Source organism: Capsella rubella, unplaced genomic scaffold (assembly GCF_000375325.1).
Source record: "Capsella rubella cultivar Monte Gargano unplaced genomic scaffold, Caprub1_0 scaffold_8, whole genome shotgun sequence".
Lineage (NCBI taxonomy): Eukaryota > Viridiplantae > Streptophyta > Magnoliopsida > Brassicales > Brassicaceae > Capsella > Capsella rubella.
The window spans coordinates 9,680,862-9,706,936 of NW_006238916.1; the positions used below are offsets into that span (position 1 = coordinate 9,680,862).

General features: G+C 40.6%; 9 protein-coding genes across 17 annotated transcripts; 6 read left to right on the forward strand and 3 right to left on the reverse strand.

The window, feature by feature from the left end:
- Positions 1 to 53: 53 nt before the first annotated feature.
- On the forward strand, positions 54 to 6,353 carry LOC17876870 (formin-like protein 13). Of its 3 annotated transcripts, XM_006279840.2 has the most exons (17): positions 65 to 298; positions 609 to 1,309; positions 1,492 to 1,710; positions 1,804 to 3,368; positions 3,464 to 3,581; positions 3,705 to 3,776; positions 3,898 to 3,996; positions 4,140 to 4,181; positions 4,267 to 4,347; positions 4,428 to 4,478; positions 4,566 to 4,647; positions 4,721 to 4,815; positions 4,899 to 4,970; positions 5,059 to 5,175; positions 5,520 to 5,588; positions 5,686 to 5,752; positions 5,836 to 6,353. In XM_006279840.2, exons 1-17 carry the CDS (start codon positions 226 to 228, stop codon positions 6,069 to 6,071), a joined length of 3,759 nt encoding a protein of 1,252 aa, XP_006279902.1. In that variant the 5' UTR covers positions 65 to 225; the 3' UTR covers positions 6,072 to 6,353. The 3 variants fall into 3 exon arrangements, with proteins under 3 accessions (XP_023635843.1, XP_023635840.1, XP_006279902.1); XM_023780072.1 differs by lacking the exon at positions 5,836 to 6,353 and having other exon boundaries at positions 57 to 298; positions 5,548 to 5,588; positions 5,686 to 5,740; XM_023780075.1 differs by lacking the exons at positions 4,566 to 4,647; positions 5,059 to 5,175; positions 5,520 to 5,588; positions 5,686 to 5,752; positions 5,836 to 6,353 and having other exon boundaries at positions 54 to 298.
- A 306-nt stretch (positions 6,354 to 6,659) lies between these two features.
- LOC111829929 (glycerophosphodiester phosphodiesterase GDPDL7) lies at positions 6,660 to 11,184 on the reverse strand. 3 transcript variants are annotated; one of them, XM_023780083.1, is made up of 9 exons: positions 10,395 to 11,184; positions 9,598 to 9,725; positions 9,171 to 9,467; positions 8,985 to 9,094; positions 8,403 to 8,901; positions 7,991 to 8,311; positions 7,763 to 7,902; positions 7,204 to 7,687; positions 6,660 to 7,112 (listed from the first exon to the last, which is right to left on the reverse strand). In XM_023780083.1, exons 2-9 carry the CDS (start codon positions 9,707 to 9,709, stop codon positions 6,811 to 6,813), a joined length of 2,265 nt encoding a protein of 754 aa, XP_023635851.1. In that variant the 5' UTR covers positions 9,710 to 9,725; positions 10,395 to 11,184; the 3' UTR covers positions 6,660 to 6,810. The 3 variants fall into 3 exon arrangements, with proteins under 3 accessions (XP_023635851.1, XP_023635854.1, XP_023635848.1); XM_023780086.1 differs by lacking the exon at positions 10,395 to 11,184 and adding an exon at positions 9,821 to 9,927; XM_023780080.1 differs by lacking the exon at positions 10,395 to 11,184 and adding an exon at positions 9,818 to 9,927.
- Positions 11,185 to 11,320: 136 nt separating this feature from the next.
- LOC17875335 lies at positions 11,321 to 14,472 on the forward strand. Of its 2 annotated transcripts, none has more exons than XM_023777105.1 (8): positions 11,321 to 11,653; positions 11,831 to 11,868; positions 11,958 to 12,090; positions 12,167 to 12,246; positions 12,330 to 12,632; positions 12,978 to 13,481; positions 13,629 to 13,841; positions 14,009 to 14,472. In XM_023777105.1, the coding sequence occupies exons 1-8, from the start codon at positions 11,584 to 11,586 to the stop codon at positions 14,246 to 14,248; spliced, it is 1,581 nt and encodes a 526-aa protein (XP_023632873.1). In that variant the 5' UTR covers positions 11,321 to 11,583; the 3' UTR covers positions 14,249 to 14,472. The 2 variants fall into 2 exon arrangements, with proteins under 2 accessions (XP_023632873.1, XP_006280303.1); XM_006280241.2 differs by having other exon boundaries at positions 11,322 to 11,653; positions 11,961 to 12,090.
- Positions 14,473 to 15,227: 755 nt separating this feature from the next.
- On the forward strand, positions 15,228 to 17,425 carry LOC17876520. The gene is made up of 9 exons (XM_023782947.1): positions 15,228 to 15,325; positions 15,415 to 15,465; positions 15,568 to 15,589; positions 15,702 to 15,813; positions 15,914 to 15,946; positions 16,047 to 16,172; positions 16,459 to 16,565; positions 16,661 to 16,732; positions 16,873 to 17,425. Exons 1-9 carry the CDS (start codon positions 15,281 to 15,283, stop codon positions 17,241 to 17,243), a joined length of 939 nt encoding a protein of 312 aa, XP_023638715.1. The 5' UTR covers positions 15,228 to 15,280; the 3' UTR covers positions 17,244 to 17,425.
- Positions 17,426 to 18,053: 628 nt separating this feature from the next.
- LOC17874950 lies at positions 18,054 to 19,765 on the forward strand. Its single transcript, XM_006281403.2, has 6 exons — positions 18,054 to 18,198; positions 18,322 to 18,430; positions 18,522 to 18,681; positions 18,809 to 19,031; positions 19,110 to 19,396; positions 19,540 to 19,765. Exons 2-6 carry the CDS (start codon positions 18,400 to 18,402, stop codon positions 19,643 to 19,645), a joined length of 807 nt encoding a protein of 268 aa, XP_006281465.2. The 5' UTR covers positions 18,054 to 18,198; positions 18,322 to 18,399; the 3' UTR covers positions 19,646 to 19,765.
- A 42-nt stretch (positions 19,766 to 19,807) lies between these two features.
- Positions 19,808 to 21,223, reverse strand: LOC17877147 (uric acid degradation bifunctional protein TTL). 2 transcript variants are annotated; one of them, XM_023789299.1, is made up of 4 exons: positions 20,915 to 21,223; positions 20,736 to 20,837; positions 20,522 to 20,648; positions 19,808 to 20,316 (listed from the first exon to the last, which is right to left on the reverse strand). In XM_023789299.1, the coding sequence occupies exons 1-4, from the start codon at positions 21,197 to 21,199 to the stop codon at positions 19,922 to 19,924; spliced, it is 909 nt and encodes a 302-aa protein (XP_023645067.1). In that variant the 5' UTR covers positions 21,200 to 21,223; the 3' UTR covers positions 19,808 to 19,921. The 2 variants fall into 2 exon arrangements, with proteins under 2 accessions (XP_023645067.1, XP_006279807.1); XM_006279745.2 differs by having other exon boundaries at positions 19,808 to 20,355.
- Positions 21,224 to 21,401: 178 nt separating this feature from the next.
- Positions 21,402 to 23,535, forward strand: LOC17875084 (histone-binding protein MSI1). The gene is made up of 6 exons (XM_006282260.2): positions 21,402 to 21,832; positions 21,926 to 22,252; positions 22,421 to 22,573; positions 22,776 to 22,900; positions 22,999 to 23,094; positions 23,187 to 23,535. The coding sequence occupies exons 1-6, from the start codon at positions 21,488 to 21,490 to the stop codon at positions 23,413 to 23,415; spliced, it is 1,275 nt and encodes a 424-aa protein (XP_006282322.1). The 5' UTR covers positions 21,402 to 21,487; the 3' UTR covers positions 23,416 to 23,535.
- Positions 23,536 to 23,588: 53 nt separating this feature from the next.
- LOC17876018 (bifunctional bis(5'-adenosyl)-triphosphatase/adenylylsulfatase FHIT) lies at positions 23,589 to 24,757 on the reverse strand. 3 transcript variants are annotated; one of them, XM_023782728.1, is made up of 5 exons: positions 24,657 to 24,757; positions 24,463 to 24,576; positions 24,143 to 24,268; positions 23,946 to 24,044; positions 23,589 to 23,873 (listed from the first exon to the last, which is right to left on the reverse strand). In XM_023782728.1, the coding sequence occupies exons 1-5, from the start codon at positions 24,714 to 24,716 to the stop codon at positions 23,754 to 23,756; spliced, it is 519 nt and encodes a 172-aa protein (XP_023638496.1). In that variant the 5' UTR covers positions 24,717 to 24,757; the 3' UTR covers positions 23,589 to 23,753. The 3 variants fall into 3 exon arrangements, with proteins under 3 accessions (XP_023638496.1, XP_023638494.1, XP_023638501.1); XM_023782726.1 differs by having other exon boundaries at positions 24,143 to 24,289; XM_023782733.1 differs by lacking the exon at positions 24,657 to 24,757 and having other exon boundaries at positions 24,143 to 24,373; positions 24,465 to 24,550.
- Positions 24,758 to 24,890: 133 nt separating this feature from the next.
- Positions 24,891 to 25,891, forward strand: LOC17877100. Its single transcript, XM_006282225.2, has 3 exons — positions 24,891 to 25,159; positions 25,249 to 25,481; positions 25,577 to 25,891. Exons 1-3 carry the CDS (start codon positions 24,956 to 24,958, stop codon positions 25,767 to 25,769), a joined length of 630 nt encoding a protein of 209 aa, XP_006282287.1. The 5' UTR covers positions 24,891 to 24,955; the 3' UTR covers positions 25,770 to 25,891.
- The last annotated feature ends 184 nt before the right edge of the window (positions 25,892 to 26,075 follow it).

The window sequence follows — 26,075 nt, forward strand, 5'->3', positions numbered from 1 at the left end:
CACAGCGAGCCAGCTGACCTTTTCCATCTTGGAAAGATCCATCACCATCATCATCATCGATCACCTCTTACCATTTAACAACAATCAATATCACATAACAGATTCAAACTAGAAGAAGGCATCTTTCGCTACAAAAATTATGGAACGTAAACACGACAAGGCTATGGATTTTTGATACTTCGGGGTTTGGGATTACTTTTTTGTTTTTTTTGTTTTTGGGGATAAATGGCGTTGTTTCGCAAATTGTTCTACCGTAAGCCTCCAGATGGTTTGCTCGAGATATGCGACAGAGTTTTTGGTCTGTTTCTTTCCCATTTCTCTGCTTCATTTGTCTGTATTTTTCTTAGCTCATTGCACTTCTCTGTCTTCTGGGATTGTCTGTCTGAAAATTTGAGAACTTTTCTGTGAAATTACGGCGCTTTATCTTCCATAAGATTTTTTCTTGAAAAATTTCATAGCTCTAGTCAGATTGTACTAGAAGCATTGCTTGCGTATGTGTTAAAAAACGCCAAGAAATTTCTGGATATTTTAAGTTATGAAATTTCAGTTTTGTCATGATTGGCAAATAGAGATTGAACTGAAGACAAGGTTCTTTGTGGTGTTTGTAGTGTTCGATTGCTGCTTCTCTACCGATTCATGGGAAGAAGAAAACTACAAAGTTTATATGGCGGGAGTAGTCAATCAACTACAGGAGCACTTCCCTGAAGCATCCTCTCTGGTTTTTAATTTCCGTGATGTGGGTACCCGAAGTGTCATGGCTGATGTCTTGTCAGAACATGGCTTGACCATAATGGATTATCCTCGCCACTACGAAGGCTGCTCGTTGTTGCCTGTGGAAATGATGCACCATTTTCTCCGGTCAAGTGAAAGTTGGCTCTCACTCGGCCCAAATAACTTGTTGCTGATGCATTGTGAAAGCGGGGCTTGGCCAGTTTTAGCTTTTATGCTAGCTGCCCTCCTTATATACCGCAAGCAGTATAGTGGTGAGTACAAGACCTTGGACATGATCTACAAGCAGGCTCCTCGTGAGCTTCTGCGTTTGTTCTCACCGTTGAACCCAATTCCTTCGCAACTTCGCTATCTACAGTACGTGTCTAGAAGGAATTTGGTCTCTGAATGGCCTCCACTCGATAGGGCTCTCACCATGGATTGTGTTATTTTGAGATTTATTCCTGATGTTACTGGACAAGGAGGCTTTCGCCCTATCTTTCGAATCTATGGTCAGGATCCGTTTTTTGTAGATGATAAAAAGCCCAAGCTTTTGTACTCTACTCCCAAGAGAGGGAAACACCTGAGGGTCTACAAGCAGGTAATTTGATCATGCAGCTATTCATAATTGATGACCTCTTACTCCGCCTGTGCTACATTACTTATGATCCTTGATCGTCCTTCTGTTACTTTTTTTTTTTGTGTCTTGTGCTTTTTAGCTTTCTTTTTCCATGTTCTTAGTATGATTTAATGGCCTTTTCTATGTCCCCTTTTGGTTTGCAGGCAGAATGTGAACTAGTCAAGATTGACATTAATTGTCATGTGCAAGGTGATATCGTGATTGAGTGCCTCAGTTTGAACGATGATATGGAAAGAGAGGTTATGATGTTTCGAGTGGTTTTCAACACTGCTTTTATTAGGTCAAACATTTTGATGCTCAATCGTGATGATGTCGACACATTATGGCATATAAAAGAATTCCCAAAGGGGTTCAGAGTTGAGGTATGTACTCATGGAGCTCATGTTCTCTGTACATGGTACATATAACTACTCCTTTGTAACTTAGGACTCACAAAGAGTACTTTCTGTGTGAAGCTTCTCTTCTCAGATATGGATGCTGCCTCATCTGTTGACTTGATGAACTTTTCGTGTTTGGAAGAGAAAGATGGTCTTCCTATAGAAGTTTTTTCCAAAGTTCATGAGTTCTTCAATCAAGTTGACTGGGTTGATCAGACCGACGCCACACGTAATATGCTTCAGCAGTTAGCCATTGCAAATTCTGTTCAGGATGGACCAGATGGCAATTCAAGCCCAAGACTACAAGGGTTAAGCCCTAAAACTATCCATGATATTGTGAAACATGCAGCAATTGAAAATAGTGCAAAGTTCAAACTGTCTTCAATGTCTGAGGTCGAAACAATCGATACACCAGAAAAGTCTCCTACTGATACAGTCAAGAAATTTATAGCAGAAGATCTGCATTCTGTCCTTCAGATAAGTAATCAGGCAAATACCAACAGCCAAGATGAAACAAAGTTGTTACATCAAGAGTCCCCTTCTCTCAAGCTCGTGCATCATTCTGCAACAGTTAAACCTCTTCTGGACGGCTCTAAATCTTCAGAAAATGCCGAGGAGAATATTCTGAATAGTCCTCCTTCAGCAAACAATGGGAAAGCGGTCTCGTTTTTGCCATCCACACCGTCACCACCTCATCCTGCAAGACCAATGTTAGCTCTATCAGGAGCACCTCCCCCGCCTCCTCCACTTCCAGATGGTGCTTCTAAACCTTCAGAGAAATTTCAACATTCTATTGACCAGCCAACTGAGTCGCTTTCACAAGGAAATTCCTGGATGTCATTAGCAGGCTCTACATTTCATCAAACAACTCCAAACGAAAAAAATTCCAGTACTCTGCCAACTGCACCTCCCCTTGCTTCTACATCTTATGTATGCCCTGAGCCATCTTCCAGAACAACGAATTCATCATCACTGTCACCCAAAGCATCATTAGCTACTCCCGCCAAATCATCAAAATCTGATAAAGTAAGTTCATTTGGTCCTACTAATTCACCTCATATAGGAGCTTCCAATGATGTTGCTTCAAATCTTGGAAAACCAGAGAGTTCACCTCCTCCAGAGTCTAATTTAGACAAAGTGCCTTCTTTGCCTCGACCTCCTCCTCCTCCCCCTCCCCCTCCAATGCAGCATTCAGAACATAAAACAATCACTAAAGGTCCCCCTCCACCACCCCCACCACCAGCACCTATTGTTCATAGCTCTTCTCCTGCTCCTCCTCCCCCTCCTCCCGCTCCTCCAACACCACAATCTAATGGATTCTCTGCTATAAAAAGTTCACCTCCTACCCCTCCTGCCCCTCCTGCCCCTCCTGCACCACCATTAGGTCAGACTAGGGCACCGTCAGCACCACCTCCTCCTCCTCCAAAGTTAGGAACCAATTTATCCCCATCTTCTGGTCCTAATGTTCCTCCAACGCCTGCTTTACCAACTGGGTCTCTTTCATCGGGAAAAGGGCGAATGTTACGTGTTAATCTAAAGAATAGTCCAACCAAAAAGTTGAAACCATACCACTGGTTGAAACTGACAAGAGCTGTCAATGGGAGCTTATGGGCTGAAACACAAATGTCTAGTGAAGCTTCTAAGTATGCATTGTTCACCTTGTTGTCACTTACTTCTCTGATGCCTCAAAATTCTTCAATGATTTTCAGTTCATTAATTCTTTTATCTATTTGTGAAGGGCTCCTGACATTGACATGACCGAGCTTGAAAGTCTTTTCTCTGCATCTGCTCCAGAGCAGGCAGGAAAATCGAGACTAGATAACTCTCGTGGACCTAAACCTGAGAAAGTCCAACTGGTAAATTATGTTTAATAATTAGCATGACATAGTGTCTGGTTTCTTTTTTTTTTTTTAACCAAAATTGGATTGCTTGCTCTATAGTTGAAAATACTGAATATTATAGGAAACTCTATCTTGCAGATTGATCACCGGCGAGCATACAATTGTGAAATCATGCTTTCAAAAGTTAAAGTACCTTTGCAGGATTTGACGGTAATATAAAGCTCTACAGGTTTAAGATGTAGACTGTAATCATAGCATTTATCTTTAGTACAATGTGCATGTCTCGCTATTTTTTCCCCATGATAACTATTTGTCTCTAATATATATACAGAACTCAGTGCTTAACTTGGAGGAGTCGGCTCTTGATGCTGATCAGGTTGAGAACCTAATTAAGTTTTGCCCAACAAGAGAAGAAATGGAATTACTGAAGGTACAAGAAGTGTAGTCCTAGATTTATGTTATGTTGTTTCCAGAGCCTGAAGTCCCTAGAAAATATATGGGTGTTCTGTTATCTAGAAACAAAAGAGCATTATATGTTCTTTTGATTTATCTTCGTTTCTTACTGGTTTGTAGGGTTACACTGGTGACAAGGACAAGCTTGGAAAATGTGAACTGGTACAAAATTTATAAAACCTCTAGTTTCATTGGAGTAGCCATTAGAGTCTAACACTGAATATGCTTCTTGAAATGGTTTGAACAGTTCTTCTTAGAGATGATGAAAGTCCCACGAGTAGAAACAAAGCTCAGAGTATTCTCATTCAAGATGCAGTTTTGCACTCAGGTCTGAAAGCTGATACCCTGCTAATTATGATTGTTTGGAGCTTTCAGTTTGGTATTTTAATGTATCTTTGAACATTTTAGATTTCTGAGCTCAGGAATAGTCTAGGTGTTGTGAACTCCGCAGCAGAGCAGGTAATTCGGACTCAAATGTGTCTAGTTGACCTCCCAACATGATCAAAACTTGCCTTACTATTGCTCTTTTGTTCCTCTTTTAATCAGGTAAAAAATTCTGAAAAATTCAAAAGAATAATGCAGACAATTTTATCTCTTGGGAACGCCCTAAACCAAGGAACGGCTAGGGGTGAGTTTGACAATGGAATGTATCAACTCTCAAATTTATCTTCTATCCTGCTCTCAAAGTAGTTTTTGCCTAGGTGCTGCTGTTGGGTTTAAATTGGACAGTCTTCCAAAACTCAGTGAAACTAGGGCGCGTAACAACCGTATGACTTTAATGCATTATCTATGCAAGGTAGCTGTTAAAGTCTTCGCTTCTGTAGATTTATGGATTTACTAGATGGAGAGAAAATTATAGTCTGATGGAATCTTTTACAGATTCTTGCTGAGAAAATTCCAGAAGTTTTAGATTTCACAAAAGAGCTATCCTCATTGGAACCGGCAACAAAGGTACTTAGTTTTAAATTTTCATGTGCAGTTTATGCAAAAATCAATAAGAAAACTTGAAACGGCGTTAATTTTCTTAAGTTTGATACAGATTCAACTTAAGTTTTTGGCTGAAGAGATGCAAGCTATAAACAAAGGACTGGAGAAAGTTGTGCAGGAGTTGTCCTTGTCCGAAAATGATGGCCCAATCTCACATAATTTTAACAAGGTATCGCTGTCATCTATGCTAGTTGCCTCTATCAAGGCTTTCGCAAAGGGAACAAAAAATATGTGGAAAAAATAATCTTCGTAAGAAACACATATCGATTACTGGGAGAATAATTGAGTCTCCAGAGAAACAAAAGCAGCCCAATGAGTGTAGACAGTAGGGTTGTGATCTCTGAATTATGTGGCTAGTGAAGTGAAATGTTCTTTATAACAACTAATTGGGCACCGATATGGGTACTAAGGAATGAACCATACACAACATGTGTTGACACTAGAGAGTTGAAAATTGATTCATTTGTTTCTTTTTTGATGTCATATTTATCAAGGTTTAAAACATTTTCTCAGATATTGAAGGAGTTCCTTCATTATGCAGAAGCAGAAGTAAGGTCCTTGGCTTCACTATATTCGGGAGTGGTATGTCCCCAGAATCCCAGTGTGCAATAGATACTGTTACCCGCTGCTCTGTCTTTGTTTGAGAACTTGGTCAGAATAAATAAATAATGTATTGCAGGGAAGAAACGTGGATGGCTTAATTCTGTACTTTGGTGAAGACCCTGCTAAGTGCCCTTTTGAACAAGGTATGAAATCCTTTTCAGTAGCTTTATGTAAAACCATGTGTTCCAAAAGTTGTCTGATTCTAGTGAGCGGTTGTAAATTTCAGTGGTGTCGACTCTTCTAAACTTTGTAAGACTGTTCAATCGTGCGCACGAAGAAAACGGAAAACAGCTCGAGGCAGAAGCAAAGAAAAATGCTGCCGAAAAGGAGAAATCAAAAACAGGTGGATTGGATAAAGAAATCAAGAAGCCCTTGAATGAAGAAGTCGAGAAGGAGGATACAAAAACAAGTGGATTAGAAAAAGAAATGAGCGAACGACTGAAGGGAAGAAGCACTCCTTGAATAACTGGCTGGTCCATTTGTAGATGGAAATGGTCCAGGACTCGGCTGACCTTGAGAAGAAGCATCTATGAAGGTTAGGCCGTGCTTAAAACTGGCTTAGACCATGGAACAACAGAGGAAGTGAGATGTTAAGGACAACATAATTTTAGCTTCTTAACGGCAAAGCTAACTTGTAAAATAGGGAGGGCTATAAAATATTGTAATTAGAAAACAATAAACATAGATACATCATCATACCACATGTTTGGTCAATCTCAATAAGCAATGTGATTTTTTTCCCTCGTGTGTTTTCGCCTATTCGGTGTTCCCATTCACCTCCTCAAACTTTGGAATCATGCTTTTTAATTTCCCAAGTGAAAAAGTGTATTTCAAATATGAACCGATTACTCAACACAACTGTATTTTAAACCTACGGTAATTTGAGTATTGATCTCTATTTCTTTGATTTTTTGTTGCAGCTTCACTATCTTGAGAGAGAAGAAGATGCAGAAAAGCGTTGTGGAGAAGGTTAGTCAAGAAAATAGAAAATTCAAATTGGTAGATTGTCAAAGTTCAATTTTTTTGTGAGCTAATCAATATTCACAAGAAAGGCTTTTTTAGAGCTTTGACCGTAGTGTGCATATGTGTGTGTGTATATGTATATGTGTGTGTAATTGTAGTAACGTAAGATAAAATGACATATAGTATAAGTGTCTCAACGAGAAGATTTCATATTACAAACTGTTGCATCAATCTTAATTTAGGCAACACAGAGGACTCCCAAGGCCAGCATTGCCAGCAAGGAAAGGCCGAGATTAGCAGTGATGGCAACAGTGCCTGAAGGAGGAGGGGGATGTGGCTGAGCACCTCCAGTTGCATTGGAGGCTGCCAAGTTTACAACTGGAGGCAAAGGCGGATCAATCACGTCTTTGGCATCAAGAGGTGGGCTCGGGGCACTAGCCGGTGGTTGTGCTTCCTTGTCTGCCACGGCGAGTAGAGCCCCGGCTTCTGCTGGTAAGATGGCATAGGGTTGGTCTTTGTTTAAATCTGAGCATGGACTCCCTGCATTTGCATCAAATATAATTGGTTTGTTATCGTTTTCTTGGTTCTGTATCTATTGTTCATTCATGACCTTGTAGAGGTTTAAACTTACTTAAGTATCTGGTAGCGGTGGCAGGGAACTCCGTGATGACTCCATCAACGCCACTCCCTGCAATGAATGTGGCAAGCTCAACCGTAGGGTCAGAGAAGTAGTCGAATGTTACAGAGATGTACTCATTCCTTAGCACGGAAACGTAAACAGAGATATTCCCTTTGTGCATTTCCTCCACCACATTAGTTTTCCCAGTGGCAAAGCTTTGGGAGACGGTGACAAGGGAAGTTCTCTTGAGATTGACAGCATCTGCGTGCTTCTTGATTTCATCGACTGATGGCTTGGGAGCACCTCCGATTTCTTTGTCAATGCTCAAGACTCTGGTGTACGGAGGGACAGCCTCAAAACTTGCCAGGACTGAACTATCATCTGACTGAATCAAAACCTTCTGAGTTGATTGCTTGTCGAATGTGGAATTGGTCAGAGCCGACTTAACTGCGTCTACAACTCCCAAGCCTTTCTTTGAGGCTAAATAAGCAGCATTCTGTCAACAAACAAGGCGTTAGTGGAGCTGCCTTGAGTAAATATAGGAGCATTTGAGAGTTAAAAGAAGTCTTGCCTCAATGTTGATCAAAACTCCTGCGACTGCCTTTGCTTTGCTGAACTCAAGAAAGTCAGCCAGAGTCATGAACTTCCCGGCGTTCTTGTTTGCTGGGTTTCTCAGGAATCCCGTGGCAGTGAAGGGGCTCTCGATTTGTGCTGCAGACAAAGAACCCCAATCTCAGTAATTTTTAATTGAGAATGAGAGAGTTTCAGAATATATATAGAAAGGAAACCAGTTTCTTACGCTTCACGGACTGAATCTCAGCCCAAGTGAGATCAAAAGAGAAGATGCCGTTGGTAGGCTGGATCTCAGGAACGCTGGTGGCTCGGGACATGAAAGTAGTCATGGCGGTGGTACTTGCTGTGAGGTCTGCAGAATCATGGCAGAAAGCGATTCCGTCTTTGGACATCTGGACAGAGCAGTCGATCACGTCTGCTCCATCATTGACTGCTTTCTCGTAAGCCAGATCAGTGCAGCCTGCATAGTCTCCACTTGCTCCATTGTGAGTTATAACCAACGCATGCCCTACTTTTGGGAGATTTTTCTTTTGGTGAGAAAAACAAGCTGCAACATATGAGGCGTTAGCTTTTTCCTAATAATCAAATATGTGAGGATACAAGCATATATGATGAAGATAGATAGCAAGTCATCTCACCGATGGCTTGTGATGCTGTTGGTGGGAAATCGGTGCTGATGCCATCAACAGAGAACTGGCCATTGTCCACAAACTGTAGATACTCTGCGGAGGGATCAAAGCTGTAGTTGAAGCTGGTGCGCATGTCATTGGCAAATCCAGAAGCATAGACCTCTAGACCGGCTTTGTGGGCATCAGCCACAAAGGTGGTGGCCGGCTTAAGGTACTTGGCAGAATCAACAGGCCAAATGTAGTCTTTGGGGACAAGAACGCCTGAAGCAAAGGCCTTGATTGCTGCGAGGTTCTGTTGAAGCTCGCTGTACTTCTTGTTGGTGGTGGGCTCAATTGCCTCGGGGTCTTTGAACTCGAATATGAGCTTTGTCTTGGCCCTGCCTGCGTCCATCCCTATGCTCTTTAAGAAACCGATCTCCGGAGATGAGATGACATTAATGCCGCGGAATCGCAAGCTTCTCAGGTAATCCGCTGCGCTCAACTTGTGTTCCATGTAGAAGGCATCGTACTGCACATTTGTTTGTTTTTTGATATATCAATAAGAACCTTCCCTATGTGCTTAATCATATGCTCACAGAGAAAAAGAAGTACCTGAACGCTCAACCAGAACTTGGGAGGCTTGGTTCCGAGGACGTCCTCCACGGCGGACACTGGCATTTGGCCGTCGAAGATGCTGGGACGAGAGAAGATGTTCTGAACGACTGCTCAATAATACAAAAACATAAGAATGTGTGGTGGTGGAGAGCATTGAAGGTAGGAAAAGAGAAGAAGACGTACGAGAGACATTAGAGAAGATGGTATCGGCATCGTAATCAATGACAAACCAGCCTTTGAGGTCCTGACCGTTGACCTTGTAGGTCTTCTGAGCTTTGGGGAAGAGCGTAGAAATGGTGGTTGAGTTGTCAAGTCTGATATCTGACAAGCAAAGACCCACACCGTCCTTAGTCATCTGAAGGTTGCACAACATTGTGAGTCCAGGCGAGCTGGTACTGATAGCCATGTCGTTTGCAGGGGCGCTTGACTCCGGGAAAAGACCCGAGAAACCGCCTCTGGCCACAACCGCAGGCTCTTGTCCTGAAAGACAAATAAATACATGGTATGAGTTCTTAGAAACAAACAAACAACAGTAATACGAGCATCTTCCTATATCATACCACAAGAAAAAGAAAAAGAAAAAACATGTGTAATGTAAAAGGATAATTACCGTTAAGGGTGAGCCATTTCTTGGCAGGAACAGCCGCGGGAGCAGCAGGAGTCTTGGGTGCCCCAACACATGAGTGTATAAAAAGGGAAAAAAATATGATAAACCTCAGCATCTCTGTTTGATTGATCCTGTTTGTAGCACAAAGGAAAAAAAAACATTATGAGATACAAAAAAATTAATCTAAGAAAATGTGAAAGAGAGGTTAATTAGGAAATCGCACAACGTGAAAGCAAGAACATATGCCCCTTCCTCTTTCTGCCTCCTGTTGCTTCTATACCCTTTGTATGGGTTTGAGATTGTGAAAAAAAAAAAGGATGAAAGAAAATGGAAGCTTGGGGCTAAAGAAAGAAGGGGATCGTAAAATGGGAAAAAAGTATGACGAAAAGAAAGTTAATAAATAGTAAGAAAGAAACTTGGACATCCCATTTATGGCTCAAACACCCATTTAAAGTTTAAAACAGGATCTATTTTTATCTCCCTTTACCGCGTTTATGTCGTTCATTGCATGAATCTTCCATGACGTATAAGAAAAGATATAAACTACTCCATCCCATTCTTCACCTTTAAATGCATTACTATGTGCCCTAAATCCTATGTTTTACTCCACTTATTTTTTTTTTTTTTGAATGTAATGTTAAATTATATTCAAAGAAAAATAACGTTTTTACAACTTGTGCAATATGAGATTGAAAAAGAAAGCTAATTAAAACAGTTTAATCAATTTTTTGACAAAAGATTGAAGCTGAACATTTTGGAGATAAGCAGAGTATTGGATAAAGCATCTCGTAGTCTCTTACTTGTGTATATAAATACCAACTCGATTCAAACTTCAGTGTTCACCCTCCAGTTTTGTTTTCTTTAGTCCAGTTACGCCAGCGATCATAACTCGTCTCATATGTCTTGTATCCTCTCTGCTCCAGTAACTGCTCTCTATCTTGTTTCTTTTATCTTTAGCTTCTTCTCTGTTTCCTATAACCTCCCTGCTTTGAAACTCTGTCTCTCGTCTACTTTGTCTCTTGTTCCAAAGCTCTCTTTTCTTCTTTTCTTTCTAGTTTCTATGTCATGGTTGTCTATTAACAAGATCGGTCTCTCACCAACTGTGACTTTGTTTCTTCCTGATGATTAGGCTATGTTTTAAGTTCATAGTAAAAATCTCACTGGGAGTCCCAGTCTGGGACTTCATTGATTCTGTTTTCGTGATTCAGAACAGCCTTTTGCTTAGTAATTTATAATCATGAAGAGTTCAGCCTGACATCGACGGATTACACCCAAGTATACTTACAGTAGCGTTTGTAATTTAGTGGAGTCCGTTGGGTAGGAAAACAGATGAAGTAGGTAATTTGATTTATGGTGTTTGGTGTTTGGATGAAACATGTGTTTTCATCGTTCATTACAATGTATTTTCGATATGTATTTGCATTGCATACTTTGTCCGTTCAACGGTGATTGAATCAACTTTTGTATAAGATTTCAACGCCATAAATGAATTAGACGTTAGAAAAGAAAAGAGAACAACTCAGAGATTTTGTCTCTCGAATATAAAATTTTTTGAACGTTCAAAAATTTTGTAACGGATCACGAATCGAATCTCGGGAAATTAATTCCATCCATGCATTGGTTAACAAAATGTTTTGACTTTTGAAAGTTTTGTATTTTTCTTTTTCCTTAGGGGAGAGGTTGTGTGAGAAAAGAAAAAAGGAAAACATGAAAACATTGAACATATATCCCAAAAGCAAAAAATCATACAGTTGTATTGGGAACATAGAAGAAACCGAAAAGGCTCAAACCGCTTTAAAAGGGAAGCAACTCCCAACCCCAAACCCCTCCAATGTGTTAACTTGAGACGACGACGACGACGACGACGACGACGGACCCACAAACTAGAAGGAGTCTTTTGGTTTCAATAAAAATACAGTCCCAATCTCACCAAAAAAAAACCTCTGCGATCCCTCTCACTCAGATCTCTCTCTCTCTCTTCTCTTCCCAATGGATCCCGCTTCTTCTTCTTCCTCTTCCTCTTCCACAAATCAGCGCAACCGAATCGTCTCTTCTTCTGGTATACACTCTTCTCCCCCCCTCTCGTTTTTCCTCTTTATGCATCTCTCTCTCTGTGATTTCGAATTCACAAAATCCCCCAATTGAACTACTCCAAACCCTAGAGCATTATAGAGCCGTTAATGTCCGTTTTTCTCCCATGCTTCTACTTCTCACGATATATGTTGACTTCGCGCAGGGGGTCGACCAGTTATGGCGGATAATGGCCTCTCCCAGGTAATTCATTTCAATTCAATTCTTCTTCTTCTTCTTCTATATTGATTCATTTTGTAAACACGTTAAAATGCGTTGTTCCTTTTCACCAGCAGGTTTCTCACGATAATGGAAGGAACATTGTATCTTCTTCTTCCGTTACTCCTCCTGCTCCGGCTCCATATTTCAATGTCCTTCAAACCCCTACCAATGTCTATCATTACGATTGGGATGTTGCAAATACTGGTACTATTTGTCTTCCTCTTTCTCTCTCTCTCTAATCTCCTTTTTGAGTTGTAACTGCATTGTTGTGTTTCTCTAGGTTATGCACAAAACATGAACAGTTGGGATGGATATCCACGTTATGCTGCTACTACCCCTGAAGGCCTGCATGTGCCACAGGTTAGCATTACTTTTCCTCTTTCTATCTTCTTCTATCTTCCTCTTCGAGTTACATGATTAACTTGGTTACTCTTTATTCTCAGATTGTCTACAATGACAATTCGTCTCTTATGTACCACCCTGGCTATGGCTTCAACCCTTATCCATCTATAATGTTGGAGGGCCAAATCCCAGTCTCCCCAGCTTTCTACCCACCTTTTGCTGCGCCTTCAGCTATGCAATATACTCCCTCAGATATTGACCCAACATCTGCTTATATGATTCCTTTTGGGCAATATGCTGGAGGCAATTTTACCGGCAACCAAGGGGACAACTCTTTAGCCTCCCCTATACCTTATCCTCAGACAATGGGTATACTTGGTCCATACGACCATAATGCTTCACAGGTTAATACTCTTTCTAACTGCCTCTTATGTTTAACTTTTATGGGCTGATGTGAAGAACCTTTCTTTTGATTGGTTTGGTATACATTTTTCTACAAGGAACAAAACTACATAGATACTATCACTAGCTTTTTTAAAATTCCGTCTCTTTACCTTTTTTACCTGCAAAGATTTTGGATATACACTATACACACAACCTAGAAGAGCCATGAAACTTTCTCATATATAATTCAAGCGTTAGTTCGTTCTTCCTTTAATGGTTTCGCAAAATGGAGGCCTCATTGGCATAGTACTTAAATTCAAATTAGTTTACAGGGCATATCACATTCTGATGACATCTTTTATCAGGTACCGTTGCATGGGACTGGAGTTGCTTCAAGCTCATCTATGGGAGGCTATTATCATGTAGGATCTTACCAGAATCCTAGCTCTATTGCCTCGTACTATGGAGCTGATAATCGAGGCAGATTAACTTCTGACATTGGTAAAAGGCGAGAGAAGGAGCAGGGCACTGCATCTACCACCAATGATCTGTATGGTAATCGAGGACCACGGGCATCAAGCCGGGTAAAGAGCAAGAACAGCTCCAAACCTTGCTCCACTCCTGGTGATTCAACAAGTGATTCAAGTACAGCTGGACCAAATCCCAGTTTGTACAACCATCCAGAATTTGTGACAGATTATAAGAATGCCAAATTCTTTATTGTCAAGTCATTTAGTGAAGACAATGTCCACAGAAGTATCAAGTACAATGTCTGGGCCAGCACACCGCATGGCAACAAAAAGTTAGATACTGCTTATCGGGATGCTGAGAAGATGGGTGGAAAGTGTCCAATCTTTCTGTTCTTTTCGGTATGGCTTTTTTTCTGTTGATGTAATACTCTATATATTTTCCGGTAATAACCAGTCTAATTGACAAGTTGCTTTTATAGCAAATGGAAGACAGTTGTCATTGCTTCAAGTAAACATTGAGCTTGATGAAAGTTTAAAATCTTGCAGGTAAATGCTAGTGGACAATTCTGTGGGGTGTCCGAAATGGCCGGACCTGTTGATTTTGAAAAGGATGCTGGTTACTGGCAACAAGACAGGTGGAGTGGGCAGTTCCCAGTGAAATGGCATATTGTGAAAGATGTACCGAATAACCGATTTTGTCATATTCTTTTGCAAAACAATGACAACAAGCCGGTGACACACAGCCGAGATTCGCAGGAGGTGGGTCTTACTTTTTTTGTTGCCTTCCTAAGTGTTGTCTTATGGTCATTTATTCACTGCTGTCTTGGTATTGGGTCCATAAGGCCATAATTGATATGCGTCTGGTCAGAAGTGTTAGGTTCTATGTTTGTGGTGAAGTGACTGTAAAGATTGATAAATTGTAACAGGTGAAGCTACGTCAGGGTATTGAGATGCTCAGAATCTTCAAAGAATACGAGGCACATACATCGATCCTCGATGATTTTTGCTACTATGATGAGAGAGAGATGCAAAAGATGGGAGAAGATGGAACGACAAAAGAAGCAGGGGAAGAAGAGACCTCAGTGGAGCAGCTATCAGAGCGTCTTCAAGTTGTCACAGTAGAAGATGGAAAGGAGGGGGGGAAAGAAGAGTTAACAGCTGATTGATACAGTAATAGTAAACATTCTTTTTGGTAACAATAAGCAATTGGGATTTGGGGTTCTATGTTTTTCCTTTCGGGAGGGTGCATGTATACTAAAAAAAAAGTTGAAAGATAAAAAGAAAAAATCCAATTTCTTGTAGGCTTGTAAGCAATTATGATTTTTGTAGCATTATGTGGAAACGGCGACGTTTTCAGATTATGACCAAAAAAGAAAGAAATATTATATTAGGGATGTAAAAAGGGCTAAAAATTAAGGACCGGCTATGGTCAGGCAAAATAAATAAAAGTCATTACCTTAACTATATAACTAAAGAAATTTTAGGATCAATCATGTTTTTTTTCGCTAAAAACACAATATTACATTTTTCCGCAAAAAACGCAAAATAAAAGTTTTTCGTTAAAACCGCAAAATCACGTTTTCCCGTCAAAAACGCAAAATCAAAATTTTCCGCTAAAACTGCAAAATTATGTTTTCTCACCGAAAGTGCAAAATCACATTTTTCCGTCAAAAACGCAAAATCCAAATTTTCCCCCAAAAATGCAAAATCAGATTTTTCCACTAAAATCGCAAAATCACGTTTTCTCGCCGAAAGTGCAAAATCACATTTTCCCGCCAAATCCACAAAATTATGTCTTCCCGCCATAAACTAAAAAAAAAAAAGTTCTCTCGCTAAAAATGCAAAATCACGTTTGAATCTCGTTTTAGTTACTGAATGGTTTTTTTATTATTATCGAGGATTAGATTTTTACGAAGATTTACTAATTGTGATAGATTAGAAAATTACATTAGTTACTGCCAAAAATAAAATAAAAATTACATTATACTAATTAAATGGTTTTAAAGGGCTATACAGGACCTAACCGTAAACAACTTTTTCATGGTTAAAAAAGAGTTAGAGTTCATTCAGGACAAACCTTAAATAAAACAGGGCCGGGCCGGACCAAAATACCCTATTTAACATGCCTATATTATATGCACCTTGCTTCTTTCGATACATGAAATTCAATTCTAATAATAAGTCTGGTGATCTCTCTAATGGCGTCTTCTTCTCTTGTGCGAATCGCTGTTGTCGGAGACATCGTATTGTTATTTCCTCCCTCTGTCTCTCTCTCTCTCAAGCTTTAGTTCGTCTTGCTATTTTGTCTTATCTTTTTCTTCTTCTGTTAAAGCATGGCTTCTGGAATCTAGCTGAAGATCAAAAGGCTCTTCAACTATTACAGGTCCTTTTGATTTCTTTCATCTTTCTTAACCCTTTCCCTTTAACATTTTCACGTCCCCGTGGCTTATGAACCCTAAATCCTCTATCTGAACTTAATTGGCAGCCGGATTTGGTGCTCTTCACAGGCAGCTTCTCTGTTCTGTCGACAAATTGACTTCTTTCCGAATCTATCTACTCTTCTTCATACTACCCTCCTATGGTTTTTGCTTAAATTCAGAAATTTTCTATTTAATTTAGGTGATTTTGGTGAGGAAAACGTCTCACTTGTGCAGAGCGTTGCCCCTCTTCCTTTTCCTAAAGCAGTCATATTGGGTAATCACGATGCCTGGTTCACCCAAAAATTCTCAAGGTGTCTTTACCATTAACTAACCTATTTTCTGATTAACCGTCTATTGAAACTTTTTGTATTTAGCTTTGATTTCTAATAGAGTGTTATGTGTTTCTTTCAGGAAACAAAACGGTGTTCAAATGCAACTCGATATGTGAGTTTTCCACTATTTGTAGATTTTGGTTTTGGTTTACTGGACACAGATGCCGAAAACTTTTACCGTGCTTCCTTTTGTTTACCTCTGCAATCGACAGCCTTGGGGACGAGCACGTAGGATATCGGCGCTTGGACTTCCCTTCACTGAAGCTCAGTATTGTTGGTGGTCGACCCTTTTCACATGGGGGAGATCAATTGTTTCGGAAAAAGCTGCTTGCCCAGAGGTTTGCATTTCATTTACGTGGCAGAAACGCATCTTCACATATGTCCATATTATTGGTCAAAAGAGCTTTTTCTTTTTCCAAGAATCTTTGGAATGAATCTAGGTTTAGAAGAAAACGAGCTGCCTATATCTTTCTATGTTTAATGAATCTGCATCCCTTTCTATACTTGAACATATTGTCTTTGTGGGGTTGATGTCTGTAAACATACAAGTCTAGTGATTAGGGATATCAATTTTAAACACCCTGGATTCAAGTCATTAAAGTACAATTCATTCAACACTTCTAGGTATGGAGTTCGTGATATGGATGCCAGTGCTGAGAGTATTTGTCGAGCTGCACATGGAACACCAGAAGATCATGTGGCGATCATTCTTGCTCATAATGGGCCAACAGGTGAATCAACCCCTTAAAGCTTTCTTATTGGTCTAGTCTTAAGCCAGTCAGGTTTGAACTTGTAACGATTAGGTAGTGCTTTATCGTTCTTACAGGTCTTGGCTCTCAAGCAGAGGATATATGTGGAAAAGATTGGGTGGAGGAAGGTGGTGACTATGGTGATCCAGGTGAAGTAAGCTGCTATCTTATCAATTTGGCATCAGTGGCCTTTTCCATGCTCACTGAAGTTAGTTTGGTGACAGATGCAAACTCTATGCGGGAATACAAGATAGTTTTTTCTGATAACAGAACCCATTTAAACTTTCAGATCTAGAGCAGGCAATATCCCAGTTGAAGGAGACAACGAAGTTAGCGATTCCTTTAGTTGTGTTTGGACACATGCATAATGAGCTGCAATCAGGGAAAGGAAATCGGAAAATGGTTGTGCAAGATAGTGACAACCAAATTCTTTATGTGAACGGTGCAATAGTTCCAAGGATTAAAGGGGCAGAGGAAAATTGTGAGGGAAATAGTTGTAGAGGAGCAGATGAGTCTGAGAATGGTGGCACAACAAGAGCTTTCACACTGGTGGAGATTTTTGATGGAAAAATCAAGAAAGTAGCAGAAACATGGGTACAAGTTAACAGAGGTATTGCCATGATTGTGGAGGAAAAGGCATTGTTCGAGGATGTAAACTGATTTGAGTTTGGGCTGGTCAGTCAGTTTCCATGCCGTTAGACTGGAGATAATATATATTGGTAATGAATATGCAAGGACAAGCCATGAAAAGTTTAACTCTCACTATCAATGTTATTAATCACCAATAACAGTAACAGTATCATTACCAGTATATGTCCTTTCTGAACGTAAGTTTCTTATTATCGTAACATCTAACAATAACAGTATCACAAACCTGGATAGAACGTAAGTGTTGTGTGTTGTGTGGAATTTCAAAACATCTAACAGTAACTGTATTACTTCGGGAGACACCACAAAAGTCTGAAGCACTGAACATCATGGTAATGAATGATGACCATTGCAAAATCGAGACATGTTAATCTTCCAGGTTAAGTTCACAAGTTTTTGAAGCATATTGGGGAATCATTTGAGATCTCTTGTCGAGGTGCATCTGCTATGCACTTACTTCACCATCGCCTCAGCTTTTACTACTTGATGAAACCCAAACGGTGCATTTATCCGGCGGCTTAGCCTTTCCAATTTCCAAAAGAGGTCTGATCTACACACTAAGCCAGGCTATAAGGGTGTAGATGTATTACGCCTCTCAAGTCTCATCCCTTGTCACGTTCATCTAATATTTGGGTTACTACTTTACTAGACAATCAAATTATCAGTTTTGAAATTTATCAAAATACTTCCGGTCAATATTGTGATTTAAATTGTCTTGGAGAACAAGTCCTTTATCCAGCCAGCCCACTAGAGTTAGCCCAATTTCAAGTAAGCTTAATTGCAGATTAGAAATAAAATACATTTACGAAATGTGACGGAAGAAATAGGGAAGAAGAACAAACGGAAACGAACCCTACTTGCTCCTCGTTCACGCTCTCCGGTCTGCGCCGTGGTTTTCGCGTCTCTCTCAAACTCCGATTCTCGATTTTCCGACCAATATATAGCACCGACAGGTTCCTTACTGAACGTAAGTTTCTTATTATCCCTTTCCGAAGGTTTATGTCTAATCTAACTTCAGAATTAGTTAAAGAAAATGGCGTTGGTAGAAACCTTACTAATAATCCGAATCGCCGTTTATTGTGATATTTAGGTAACAAAAACTAGTTATGGAATTGTTCCGTGGAGGTGATTGCACTGAAGTACAAGTAGTATACCCTCGAGTGCAGTGATGCTTCTGAAGCAGCTGAAACAACTTACCTGTAATAAAGCTAAACCCTCTTTAATCATGTTTCCTTCCAATGTCCGAAATTTGATGCTGAATGTTTTTCCACCTTCGATGTCTTTTTGCAGTGTCTGTTGCACGCAGACATACTGTTTTCAGGACAGATGTTAAACAGCTTGCAAGGTTCTATGGCTCTCCTGCTGTTTGCGAATCTTTAACAACCTCTAAGGTTCCCAAAAGACTGTCAAGAGAGGATCGTCGAGTCTTGGTGGAGGCTTATGTGAACGAGTAAGTCCTTCTCCACGAATCACTGTTCCATATTCTGTAAATGATTCACATGTCAACTAGATAGCAATATCTGCAGCTGAGGTATCTGATTCCCAAATTCCTGTACATACGTACTGTTTGTACGCAGATACAGAGCTGCTAATGCTGGTAGATTCCCTACAATGTATGCTACTTACAAGGAAGTGGGAGGCTCTTATTACATTGTCAGGGAAATCTTTCAAGAGCTGATGAAACTCAAGACAAAAGCACCTGTGCCAATCGGAGGCACAACACTCTCAGAAGTCTCTCATTCTACACCAGATGATGCTTCCTCACACTTCTCTCCTGTGGTTGTTGCACCTGAGTTTCAAGTAAAAATATCTTGCTTTGGTTGACCACTTTAATTTCCTTTATCACTTGGCTTAGTTATCCTTGTTTCTGTTTTACAGGCTGGTAGTCTGGATATTGAGACAGTAAGTGAGCTGAGGCAGGATATAATAGATTCTTCTCACTCTGATTCTGATGGAGAAAGTAATCTCCAGGGCAACAACCTTGTCAATACTGCAACAGATGACAAAAGAGAAACAGAAACATGTCAGAGAATAGAAGTAGAGGAATGTTTAAAAAACTCGGAGACTGAGGAAGAGGGAAACATGACTCAGTTAGGTAATATAGAGTCAAAAGCAGACAATCTTGAAGGAGATGTTTCAGCAGATTTTGTGCCTACGGAGACCAGGTATTTTGTGCATACGACTAGGTCTCTCAGCTGGTCGGATCCTTAGATTAGGATAATTTAGTTTATTGATGGAAATATGACAATTCAAATTTATCAAATTGGCACAACTTCAGTTTGAGTTCTTATATCTTTTGTATTTACAGACAAGTTTCAGTGACAGAAGCTGGCGGCAAGGTGAAAGAGAGGTCAAGTGCATGGAGCAACATAATGTCGTTTGCGAAAGAGTTTGCAAACATTTTTAGAAGCTAGTTTTGTGATGGACCATTTGTACAAAGGTTTAGAATTTCCCAAGATTTCTAACATGGTAATATATACTATTTATTGTCCTGCTCACAATTGAGTCTACATCAAAATTCATAATTTTGCTAATTCATTGTTTGTTCTATATAATTACAAATCCAAAGAAAATACTTCTAATAAATAGTTTATTTTATAGCAATTTTAATACTTGTTCCAGCAGTGGTACAAACAATACCAAATGTGTTGGAAACTGGGTGTAGCATACAGCAGTAGTAGCTTTAAGCTCTAGCTACCACGGTATGTGGTGAAAGAAAATGGTGAAAGCAACAGTGGTACATGGAAATGCTCCCATTTCTGAGATTCTGTAACTTGAAAAACAATCGAAACATAGGGAAAGAAGCAGCCTGGGCAATACTTTGCAGTGTTGAAGCTTATTCGATATGTCCCTGGTTTCAAAGCCTCAACCAAATCCATCAGTGGTCCACTGCGCCCATCTTTATCAGTAGCTGAAGTGCCCATAATGGACCAGACCCCACCACCTTCGTGACCAAGGGAAGGACCGGTAGTACCACTCCACACTTCTAAGTGCACTTCAACACCTGCAGCTGGAGCACCACGTGAGACGTCTAAGACATGAGTCGTGATGGGTGGCCTACTTCTCTTGGGAGCTTTGACTTCAGCTGCAACATTCAAATGCCCTCCTATGATTCTCAGACGATCTTTCAAAGCGAGAAAGTAGAAAAGGTCACACAGATAACAAACATAGCCATGCGGGTACGTGCTTGTATTCCAACAGACACATACTTGATATCATACTGACTCCTAAGAGGTTTCAAACGCACACAAAATTTGACAAGAAATGGATTTGGTAAATCTCCAAAATACCTTGAGGTATTGTTGAAATGGGAGAGCCCTTATCGGAGAAAAGCTTTGCCATCCGTAGCTCTGTTATCTTCATTTGTTCCTTAGCAGCATTCTCAAGCTCCACTATCGGCCTATTTGCATACCTTCCCTAAAAAAAGGTGACCATATGATGAATATGAAACTGTTTCATTAACTCAAACACAGAGAAAAACTGATTTGGAAATGCCAAGTTGACCTTTAACGCCTGGAGCATCTCAGTGTGAGTCCTACCAGAGGCGAAAATAATAAAGATAAAGCCAAACTTTCGTTTGTAGAGTACATTCCACTCGGCAAGCTCCTAAGAAATTGAAAACAATTTGATCATCAGAGAAGAAATTACTGAAGAGATGATTTAGAGATATGAAGATCCATCACCTGTAAAGCAGAAGCAGAGGTTGTGGCAAATGCCGTGGACTGCTCTGCTTCGCTCCGACGAGCAAAATCGGAGTTGACAGAAGGTGAAGGAGTATTCCCAATCTGAGGATGAGCAGAGAAAGCTTCAAGCCAAGCTGTAACATTAACTTGGTTGAACCAGATGTCTCTTGCCGTATCAATCGCTGTTTCTAATGAACTAAACGGAGAAGCTTTCACCATCAGCTTCGCGAAATCGGAGCTTCCACAGCAAACCTTCCATTTATCTTCTCCGATCTCCATCGCCATTATTATTTTTGTCTCTCTCTTGATTCACCGATCCTCGTTCTGTTGACTGGTGTAAGTAAAGATGATAGTATGTACACTGGGCCTTTTCTTAAATGGGCCTTTTTTGAAAATAAGGCCTTTCTCTAGATTTCCTTCCATTTTTATTCATCTTCTTCTATATCTGATTTATACATATACACACATACATACAGAAGCAGAAGCGAGAAGTTGCGTACAACATTTTGTAAAGAGATCTGTTTTAGGGTTTTGTCTTGTGCTTGTGGCGGGAATAGCAAAGACATCGCCGAGATGGGGAAAGATGAAGAGGAAATGAGAGGGGAGATCGAGGAGAGACTAATCAACGAAGAGTACAAGATCTGGAAGAAGAACACTCCTTTCCTCTACGATCTCGTCATCACTCACGCTCTAGAATGGCCTTCACTCACTGTGGAATGGCTCCCCGAGCGTGAGGAACCTTCCGGTAAAGACTACTCCGTTCAGAAGATGATTCTCGGTACCCACACTTCCGAGAACGAACCCAATTACTTGATGCTAGCCCAAGTTCAGCTTCCCCTTGACGACACCGAGAGCGAAGCTCGTCAATACGATGATGACCGCTCTGAATTTGGCGGCTTCGGCTGCGCCACCGGGAAGGTACTTTGTTTTTTCCATACCTTCAAAATTTCAGATAGATGCTAGATTTTAGGGTTCAAATGAGTTTAAAAAAAAGTTGATTACTTTGCGCAGGTGCAAATTATCCAGCAAATTAATCACGAAGGCGAGGTCAATCGAGCTCGCTACATGCCTCAAAATCCCTTCATAATTGCTACCAAGACAGTTAATGCCGAGGTGTATGTTTTCGATTACAGTAAGCATCCATCTAAGCCTCCACTTGATGGGGCTTGTAATCCTGACTTAAGGCTCAGAGGTCACAGCTCTGAAGGCTATGGCCTCTCTTGGAGTAAGTTCAAGCAGGGTCATTTGCTTAGCGGCTCTGATGATGCTCAGATCTGCTTGTGGGATATTAACGCTACTCCTAAAAACAGGGCTCTTGACGCCCAGCAGATCTTTAAGGTAATTCTTGGATTTCTCTCTGTCTTGCACTCTTGTTTTGCATCATTTACAATGCAATTAATTGCACTTACTTACCAGAATCAGTCAAACTTCACCGAAGCATATAGACAGATATAATGAGTGGCTCCTATGTTTTCTTTGTTGATGATTTATTTTTCTGAAGTTAAGGCTCATGAAGGCGTTGTGGAAGATGTCGCATGGCATCTGAGACATGAACACCTGTTTGGATCTGTTGGAGATGACCAATACCTTCTTATATGGGATCTGCGTTCTCCATCTGCTAGTAAACCAGTACAGTCTGTTGTTGCTCACTCGATGGAGGTGCGTTCACAATATATTAGCTTTAAATACATGTAAATATATGAGGAGGATTAGGCTAGTTTGGTTCCTCTATCTTATCTCATTAGTAATACAACTGAACTGTTGTTTTGGTTAACGAGCTTATTTTCGTAAACACAGAAAACCTATGAATTGTATGGCCTCCTCTGTATTTGTAATTGTTGGATTGTTTGAAATGCCTCAGGTTAACTGTTTAGCCTTCAACCCATTTAATGAGTGGGTTGTGGCAACAGGGTCAACTGATAAGACTGTCAAACTATTCGATCTACGGAAGCTAAGCAGCGCTCTTCACACATTTGATAGCCATAAGTAAGAACGGGTCACCATAAACTTTGAGATGGATATTTGTTTCTAAGAGCTCAAGTAGAAGCAGTAGGCTAACCTAAATTATTTGTTTTGATCACCAGAGAGGAGGTTTTCCAAGTTGGTTGGAACCCGAAGAATGAGACAATCTTAGCATCATGTTGCCTCGGTAGAAGGCTTATGGTTTGGGACCTTAGCAGGTCTGGGCTCAATGCTTAGTTGCTTAGTTATAAATGTTCATGTTTCGTCATGTAGGAGCTATATTGATGCGTTTGAGGGCGTGTTATGACAGGATTGATGAGGAACAGACGGTGGAGGATGCAGAGGACGGCCCACCTGAGCTGCTGTTTATTCACGGTGGTCACACTAGCAAAATCTCAGATTTCTCGTGGAATCCATGTGAAGATTGGGTTATTGCCAGTGTTGCTGAAGACAACATACTCCAAATATGGCAGATGGCTGAGAATATTTATCATGACGAGGATGACACTCCAGGGGAAGAACCATCAAAGGCTTCTTAGCTTATTGTCTAGTATCCACAGCGTACTGATCTTATGGAACAATATTTTATACATCTGTGCTTTTGATCAGTTCAAGTATTTAGTGTTCATTTTGTAAAATGAGGCATGAGATGATGGTAACAAGTGGGTTTTTTCTTTAAAAATGAAGAGCTGATTCTAGTGGCGTTAAGAAATGTCAAGCAGAATAGCCTAGTTTATGCCCAAGATTGGGTCGCATTAGGTAGAGATTACAAGTTCGAATCTAAGTCTCTGACATCAAACCTTAAACTGAGAGATGCCTGTCACAATGATCTTATTAATGCTACTGGATAGCTTGGTTTGATACTGATAAATGATAACTAGCAATCGAAAAGAGATCTGTATTTGGAAGCCTCGTCAGCCATCTCCTGAATGCTCCTATCAACCCGTTCTATATCTAGATCAAGCTTCTGCTTCAGTTCCTTCTCCTTCTCATCAAGCTACAACATAATACCACCATAAGATTTGTATAAAACAAGAGCTAGGAATGTGTTCAAAATGCAGCAACTTACAGCATCATAGATTTCATCATTCTTCTCAAAGTCACCACCTTTACGAGGCATGATGTGAATGTGCACATGGGGAACACTCTGTCCCGCCTGAGGGCCATCCTGAAGGTTTTAGAGCAATCATTTCAATTCCGATCCTCAAAGATTCAGGTACACACACCAAAAAATTGGAAAGGGACAGAGAAAAAAGAGATGTTTACTTGGATTGCTAATGTGAGAGAAGATGCATTATGGAAGGTCTCAAGCTTAGAGCCAACCTTCTGAGCAGTAAGCCAGAGATCACTGGTCTCATCAGCTGTGAGATCAGTAAAGCGCGGCACAAGGCGTATCGGGCAGACAAGAACATGTGCTCGTGTGGTTAAAGTCATACAAAGGAACTCAATTTTACACAACAAAACCAAATAGTTATAGAGGGTGAAAAAGGATATGACCTGCAAAAAAGTAGGTGAGAAATCAAGTGTAAGAAGAACGAACGAAGAAGAAGAGATGCAGATGAATGATTGAAGAAGGAATGAGGCATACCAGGAAGAAGCGGACGGAGATTAACCATGGCGTAAGAGAGAGGTGTTGCGTAGAACACTTCACGCGGATCGATTTTGTAAGGTCCAAATGTGTACGACGAACAAGTAGACATCTGCATCAATTCAAACACCCAAAATAAATCTTCCAAACTTGTAAAGTAGAGCCAAAGTGGTGAATCGTGTAAGAACTTGCCTTTCTCCGACAACGAATACTGGACAAGATCGTCTTCCCGGTTACTTGCAGCTTCAGCATCTCAGCTCCGCCTCCGTCGCATGGTCACTGTAAACACCTTTCCCTTTTCTTTCTTATGGGCTTGAATAGGCCCATTGGTCCTTTACTGACATCTATTGAAATCATAAAGCCCAATAATTTATTAAATCAATTAAAAATTGAGTTGAGAGAGAGAGAGAGTGATGATAATAATGGATTACGCCCGGCAAAAAAGATAAGATTTTTACAGATTCTGCCTCGATCAAAGCCTCAATTCAGCAATGTGGAGCGTCACCGGAGCATTGACTGTGGCGGTGCCGCCAACCGCCGCAGCCTGTCGTCCGAAACCCTTTCTCGTCTCCTCTTCCTTTCCCAAGCAGACGAAGAAACTCCATCTCTCTCCGCCGCCTCTGCTTCTAACATCGCATTTCTCCTCCTCTTTCAAGAGCGCTGCTACTTCCGTTGAACAACAGTCTGATAAAAAGGTTGCTCTTTTCTTTCCCTCTCTATCTTCTCCACTCGACTAACCAATTCAAACCAAACCAAAGAGCTTACGTTTTCTGGATGATTGCAGGGAGAGAGCACCAAGTACCACTTTTTAGTTGCAAATGCCAAATTCATGCTTGATGAAGAGGAACACTTTCAGGAGCAATTGTTCGAACGTCTCCGTTACTACGGTGAGCGTGAAATAGAGCAAGACTTCTGGCTTGTGATTGAGCCTAAATTCCTTGACAATTTCCCCAAAATTACTCAAAGGCTCCGTCGTCCTGCAGTTGCTCTTGTTTCCACCAATGGCCCCTGGATCACGTTAGAACCCTTATCCCAAATTCTCTCTTTGTACAAAATTACGTTCCTTTTTAACACACACATTGTTGTTTTTGTTTGCTTTGTTTTCATGGCAGGTTCATGAAGTTAAGGTTGGACCGTGTTCTGTATGATTCCTTTGAAGCTACCTCTCTTGATGAAGCTTTGGCCTCCAATCCTACCACTCTTGAGTTCGATAAGCCTAAAAATTGGGTGGCGCCATACCCCAAGTATGAACCTGGATGGTGGGATACTTTCTTGCATAAAGTTACCCAAGAATCTGTAGTATAGAACTTTGCCTTGTGTCTTGTTTTGCATTCTCCAATCCAGCTTTGTCTTAGTGCTTTAAAATTTTGTACTACTGAGCTTATTATCCAAGTCTATATATTTCGTAATGTAGCTCTTACTTTAAAGTTGCCTGCTTGATATATGCCACTGACTCAAGGTTAAGCATAGAACTTGACAACAGAAAGCAGCTTCACATGGAGCTCCATCAATGGTGACCTATACGTAGATTGCTCACGAGTATATTTGCAAGAATTTAAGTCTAAGCTCTACGTATTAAGTTGTCTCCGAACAGGTGGGTCTTATGCCTAC